A 7441-nucleotide genomic window follows, 5' to 3' on the forward strand; every position below is an offset into this window, starting at 1 on the left:
AACAATTGATTTTCTAAATGAGAGCAACAGCCACACAAAGAGGGAAATCAGTCAATACTTCAGTCAAATCTTTTTCCTTTGGACTGACAGAAAAATAACACGTCACAGCGCATCACCGAGTTATTTGGACCGACAGCTGAGACCGACTTGGGACTGTGCAGACTCTGGCTCCAAATGTCACGCGAGGGCAAGATGGCGGCGTTTGTTTCTGGGATGTTTTGGTGTCGTCTCTAAAAAGTGGGAGGAAGTGGAGACACGTGGTCCATCTTTATTTACACTCTATGTTTAAAAAGAACAAAATAAAAATCTAAATGACGGCTTGATGCCAAACTTCATAATTTTTGTAGGATCACACTTGGAGCAGAGAACTGCAGAGAATGGCTGAAGAATCAATGAGCAGGTGAAAACACAATCATTAAAGAATCTGCAAAAACTCAAGAGTGCAAATGTTGTGAATGACGGTAAACTTATTATGATGCTTCCATGAATAAACACAAAGACATGGAAAACAAAAAACAGCATTGATCAGGGTCACTTATGGAAGGAGCCACTTGTTCTGCACCGTCTCACCAACATCACAAGCTGGCGAAATTCACTCTCAACGCAGTGCTTCGAAAGATATAAACATTTGTACAATCTTTAGAAAAAGAATTCACATTGAATGTGCTCTGTCATCTGGAAACAGTTCATTCCACAACAAACACCTCAGCGACAAGGCGGCTCTCCCTCCTCCCTCCTCAGTAAAACCTCTTGTTCCTCTCCTGTCTCTTCTGGAAAACCACAGCTCCCACCATGGCGCACACTACGATCCCCAGCAGAGCGCACAGCAGAAGCAGAAAGACCTTCCAGCCCGTGAGGGGCGTGCCCCGGAAGTTCCCGGTAGGATCGTCGATGTTGTCTGCAGAGGGAGAAGAAAGTGTTCACTGCTCGTCTGGTTTGTGGGTAGTTGTTTAAAATGATTTTTATTGGAACTGAAGGTCATTTAATTACCTTTAGGAGACTTTAGCAGACTCACACTGGGCTCGATCTTCGTCCAGTCCAGGTTTTCCTCCTCGGGTGTGTGTTCCACCATCAGCTGGTAGAGCTTCATGGAGATGATGTCATGGTTATCTGGAACAAAACATCAAGAGTTAACTGTTTAACAAATTATACAGAAGAAAATCAAGACTCTTTTTCGTTTCTGTTTTCTGTCCGACCCACCAGACAGATCTCCTGTGGCTGCTGAGGCACCAAAGTAATATCCAGTGGGAAGACGAACTCCTCCGATGTCAATGCACTCCCTCCACTCATTCTTGTCATCGACATCAACCATCACCTACAGCAAACAAACTGGATGTAAGCGACCGCGCTGACAAGGTTTTAAACAAGAAAGCTTTCAGCTAAATTGTTTTATAATCATTATTAACTGTTAGGAATATATACACAGCTCAATTCACCCAAAGGAACTCGATAAAGAGAAGCTACATCTTTACGTACAGTGAGTCGTCCATTCGAGTAGCGGATGGCGAGGTACGTGTCGTGCTCCCTGTTCCTGATCTCAGCTGAGCAGCCCCCGAGCTCAGACGACCGTCCATCTTTACCGTGGTCGTAACTCACCGAGCCATTGTTCACCATGGCTGAAATGAACGGGAAGGAACGCTGGAGACAGACAGAAAAAGAATAACAGATAAATCTGAAAAACTGTTTCATACGAATAATACATAAATAAAGATGATGGACAAGTGAAATGGAAAATAAAATTGTGTATAAAGTAGGAAACCCACATTAAGTTTCATATCATATCTGCTCATGCTTATAGGTTTATATACAGAAAGCTGCCTTCACACTGCAGGAACATTTAAGATGAATTCTTCAATAGTGCACGTATCAGATGTTTTGGATCAAAGGTAATTTTTTTACTGAAACAACTGAGAACAACACAAAATGCAAACTAAAAGAAATATCACACTGGTGAGATAATTAAAAAAAAAACTTTATACCTTTGTTTAAAACCTATGAGATTTTGATTGAGTGTATTTGTTTCAATAAACAAACAGAACAAATCCAGGTACATATTTGGTGAGTCTTAAGTCTTGAGTCTTAAATAAGATGGTGTCACATGATCATGTCGTCCAGATTCTCTTCACACAGAGTAACACGATGACAAGTTCAGTTACAGTGTGAAAGCAGCTCTGTGACAAGACAAGCTCTATCAGAGCAAACAGAAATGTACATGAAGACTAGAACTCGACTGACGGGGTTGATGCCGGCAATACATCAGCTGATATAAATATTAAAAAGATGCTGTTATCAAACACTGTTATTTCATAGTTGAAACCACAAACTTCATTTTAAATAAAAAGAAAATACAACTGCAAACAATTATAGGGAACTTGAATTCTGATTTTTTCTTTTTATTCTGGAAAATAAATGTTTTCACACAAACAAATAAGATCAAATATCTTTATGTCTGTAAAAGGCTCATGTGTGCAGATATTCTATCGGCCAACCAGTCGGGCTCTAATTCCAACAGTTAAAGTGAGGACGATGCAGTTTCTTCCAGATAACGATCATGCTCCATAAGTTCTGTGTTGTTTTTATTTGGCTGTAGAATAAAAAAAGCAAAACCAATACTGTGGGGTTTTCACTGTTAACATGCTTTAAGGTGGAACATGCCTGTTTAAAGTGATGAAAACAAAATCTGCACAGACAGATGAGTAACACCTGAGCAACCACTCACATCCGACGCATCGTCGTTAGAGTAAGTATCTATAAACACGGCCAGCCCGTGGAAGAGAGCATTGTTGGAAAACACAGGCCCTGCGAAGACACAAGCAGGTCAATCACCTAGAGCCACACACAGCACACTTACATCCATTCCATGGAGGTCATTGCGGAAGGTATCCAAAAAAAGAGCCAGGCCAAGAAACTGATCTTGGTTTCCAAACACAGGGCCTAGGATGGAGGCAGAGATGAGGCGAGACATGAGCAGACAACTTCAGACACTTTCTGTGGTCAGCACTGACAACAGCAAGCTGAGATGATAAAACACGACCGACCAGACATGATGGAAAAAAAAAAATCTTCCTGATGGAGCGAGAGTGACGAGTGTTCTTTAACACTCGGAGCATTTCTCAGAGGGACATGACAGCAGGACTGGACCAATACACATCTTTGGATTTACATTTCTGAATCTGAGCTGGAGCTCTTCACCCTCTGTTCAATACAGATGAGCTTTATTTCTGTTACTCTCACTGGTCAGAGGAGGAGCGACACATGAGAAATGTATTTTGAGTAAATCCAAACATCAGCATTTTTTTGCATGAAGCTTTAACAAATAATGAATGAGATCAAGCTGAGTGACTCTTCCAACAGCAAACACTCAGCAAAAACAACCATGAGGATGAAACGCCGTCACTACCTGGATGCTGTCTGTCCTTCGTGTACCAGATGGCGATGCCATCGCCATGGAGATTCTTTTTTCCTGACCCATGAACTTTAAACTGCACGTGCATCTCCCAGTCCTTCAGGTAACAGGGCTGTGGACAAGAAACAGGAAACAGGAAATGAGCTTGTAAATAGATAGCAACAAAATTATTTGTCGAGAATTCTTCTTTACAGCTGTCATTTCTAAAACAGGTTTAGTAATTATTCAATTTACACACCACACAATTACTTCAGATTATCTTTTTTACATGTCACACACAGATCAACATAAATGACACCTCATTCAATAATAGATAAGGGATCGATAATAATTCCAGAAAATATCTATGACAGTAGATGAGAGATAATGTCTGTGTTTGTAGTTTATCCTCACCACAGTGTTCCAGATGGATCCCTGCTTGCTTCTCTCATCTGAGGTGAGTCGGACATATGAGCCAGTCACCAACGTGCTTCCCCAGAAATCCCACTGACTGCTCGCGCTGCTGCCAACACCTGTGAGACAAACAGGTGAAATGCTTGTAGTCGAGACTCTCGTGGTTCTCACAAGGTTCACCTTCACTTGGTTGTCATGATACCAAAATATGTTAACTTCAGTCTAACGGCTTTAAAATCATGAATGAAGAAGTTACACGTTATTTTCTTTAAAATTACAGGAAACAACTTGGAATAAATATAAAGTCATTCATGGATAAATAAAAGTGTAAAACATTTCTGTGTCTTGCGTTTGAATCTGAATGATGGGTGTTAATCTTTCTATGGATAAATAGAAGAAATATATAAATATATATTACAATCACTGATTCATAACTTTCCAAGTAATCTGCTGATTTAAATACTTTGTGTCACATTTAATGTTGTAATTTCTTATTCTCTAATCAGTAACTGTGAAGCTGAGGGCTGTTTGTTTTCTACTTTTACGCAGACGCCTTAAACAAACACGTCCGTGGCCTGTGGACGGGCTGAGGCCCCTTTGCACAGTTTGTCAGGACACATGTTTTCACTCGTAACTGCCGCAGGGTGTGGTGCACGGCTCAACCTGAGCGGTGACGTCTCCAGACTTCAGCAGTGCGATGGAGTACAATGAGAAACTTTTCACATTCTACCACTTTCAGAGCAACTTTCAACAAACTTTACCACAGTCTGTGACAAACTGCAATCAGTAGCTCCTTAACTAAACATTGACCCACAATCAATGCATTTTCAATGACTGTATTTCAGACTATTTTAGACACCTGTCATTTGTTAGGGTATGAAAACTTATCAGCAGACCCTCAAAGCTTGTTTTAAACTTACAGCCATGATCGGATTTGTGTAGAGTTTACACTGAATAATCACAGAACCTCTGTCTCTGCACTTAGTTGATCATAATATTCTGTCCGTAGGGAAAAGTGTGATTATGAACATATATCTGTACTTTCCGTGTATTTTATTGTATTGTCTATTTTCAATTATGTCGTACTTTCATGTTTGTTCTTGTCTACCTCGTTTTAATATATTTTTAAATATCTGCTGAATTTCTCTGACATGTTTAACTTATGTTCATGTATTTTATCTTTTTTTTTTAAAACAATGATTATAAGAAACTTTTCAAAGGTGATTGTGGTTTAATGATAATATGCCTATGAACCATAATACAACTGACTCTTACTGATGTTATATTAAACAGATAGATATAGATATACTGTAGATAGATAGACAGATCCATAGATATAAATAGAGAGACAGACAGACAGTCAGACAGATACTTAGACAGACAGACAGACAGATAGATAGATAGATAGATAGATAGATACTTAGATAGATAGACAGACAGACAGATCGATACTTAGATGGACAGATAGATAGATACTTAGATAGATAGACAGATAGATAGGTACTTGATAGATATATAGATAGATAGATAGATAGATAGATAGACAGACAGACAGACAGACAGACAGATAGATACTTAGATGGACGGATAGATAGATAGATAGATAGATAGATAGATAGACAGACAGACAGACAGACAGACAGATAGATACTTAGATGGACGGATAGATAGATAGATAGATAGATAGATAGATAGATAGATGGGTACTTTATTGATTCCGAGGGAAATTTAAAATGACGGAGTCTAACTTTTCACGTCACATGACTCTTCCTATTTGCTAACGTCACATTTAAAACGTTATTATCACGTGAGAATGACGTATGATACGTTAGTGAATTACACTAACGTGTTAAATAACGTATTGGTCAACTCCTAACAGGCGGCGTCGGATTGCTCAAACGTCATGTTAGCATGTTGCTAACGGGTTAACCGGAGCCGCTCACCTTGGTACGGCTTCATCAGCGAGTGCTCCCGCTTCAGATGCTCCGCGTTCCCGTCCGTGATGTCGCAGCTCACCAGACTCAGCTCCAGAACCAGGAGAACCAGACCCGAGCTCAGAAAACCCCTGAAACTGCCCATGATGCTCGAACCGCCGCGGAGAGAAACTCTCACAACAAACTGCTTCTTCCCAACTCCATCCAGCCGAGCGCGTCCCTCCTCTATTGTCCTCCGGAGGAAAACAACTTCATTCCGGGGTTTGATCACACTTTTTCCTGGAGCAGAAGGGACGTGTGTCTCCCCGGAGCGTTTTTAAAGTCCCACCTGCTCAACGAATAAAATATTGGTCAAATAAAAACAAAACAATCCGCGTTTTTTTTATCAACGTTCATAACAGGGAACGGGTTTTACACGCAGCGTGTTTCCACACGGGAGACTTTAGCAGAAGGTCGAGTTGTTACCAACCAATCAGACAGAAGCACATCGCAAATTGAGCCAATCAGGGGCGACTTGTCTTTCACGCATCGGCCACTAGATGTCGACACAAGACAAAATAAAAACAGTGGAGATCACAGGGAGCAGACTTTAAGTGTCGCCCCCTGCTGCTCAGTTTATTCAATTAGATTAAACAGAGAAGAAGAAGAAACCCTCTGCAGCTCGTGTTTCATTTATACATGTATGAAAGATGCTGTATGAACATTAATACAACGGAATAAGAGGTGAATAAAAACACCATAGCAAAAAAAACATAAATATAGCAAAAGGTATAAAAAAAACTATCAACAGAAGTTGTCTGATGTGTGTTGGGACTTTGTTCCAAACCTTCGATGCATAGCAACTCAAAGCTGCTTCCCCAAACTTTACATGGATTGTTTTTGGGATACTGATCAAGAAGACCTGAGGGGACGGTTTAAAAGCTTTGGTTCATTTCCTCACAGTGGAACTGTAATACATCAGTATTAGTGCGTATCACATATTGTACGTACTAGAAGTACAACTTGTGTTCTTCAGGAGGCATCTGGACCTGCTCACAAACCAATGGGCGACATCAGGGTGAGCTGCTAAGATGCTGCATAGCGTCGCTCATTGTTAAACCTAAAGTCTGATGAACCAAACAAAGAAATATCATCCAGCTCATTTTTATCTCCACATTCCTGCAGTTGTTCTTCCAGTCACAGCGCACATGGTGACGCACCAGTGAGGTCATGTCAGTGTGTGTCCTCTGAGCCCTGAAGGCATCGATGGAACATGGAAACAGGCCCAGTCACTATGATGACCTGTCAATTATACTTATTGATTTGGACCCAGAGGATATGAGAGTGGAGTAATAATAATAATTCTGCACACATCCATCGATCGTGCATTAATCCAATGCACGTTGAGATCCAGTCAATAACCACAGACTGACCGTCACATGTCCACTCACACTTCTTTGACCCGAGCCGCGTTCCTTTATGCAACACTCAGTAGTTTTAGTTTGCAGCCCTGCCCACCACCCTCCCTGTTACATCATCCTGTTGTTAGTTTTATTCCATCACTAATTCTGAAAGAGCACATGACCTCTTTTTGTCGCAGTGGATTTCTTCTTTCAGAGCAAATCTCTCTGTGAGTGACGTGAATCCGGTGTTTGATAATTGCTGCAGATTTAAATCTCATTCAAACACCTACTGTTACCTGCATTCACTGTTCAGTGCAGCTGATAAA

At 40.7% G+C, this 7441-nt stretch overlaps 1 protein-coding gene across 2 annotated transcripts; it reads right to left on the reverse strand.

The window, feature by feature from the left end:
• Positions 1-248: 248 nt before the first annotated feature.
• On the reverse strand, positions 249-6185 carry lman2 (lectin, mannose-binding 2). Of its 2 annotated transcripts, none has more exons than XM_020084957.2 (8): positions 5743-6185; positions 3800-3918; positions 3401-3518; positions 2852-2934; positions 1477-1638; positions 1201-1315; positions 991-1110; positions 249-898 (listed from the first exon to the last, which is right to left on the reverse strand). In XM_020084957.2, exons 1-8 carry the CDS (start codon positions 5876-5878, stop codon positions 738-740), a joined length of 1014 nt encoding a protein of 337 aa, XP_019940516.1. In that variant the 5' UTR covers positions 5879-6185; the 3' UTR covers positions 249-737. The 2 variants fall into 2 exon arrangements, with proteins under 2 accessions (XP_019940516.1, XP_069387394.1); XM_069531293.1 differs by lacking the exon at positions 2852-2934 and adding an exon at positions 2720-2799 and having other exon boundaries at positions 5743-5983.
• Positions 6186-7441: the final 1256 nt, after the last annotated feature.

This window comes from Paralichthys olivaceus, chromosome 9 (assembly GCF_024713975.1).
Source record: "Paralichthys olivaceus isolate ysfri-2021 chromosome 9, ASM2471397v2, whole genome shotgun sequence".
NCBI lineage: Eukaryota > Metazoa > Chordata > Actinopteri > Pleuronectiformes > Paralichthyidae > Paralichthys > Paralichthys olivaceus.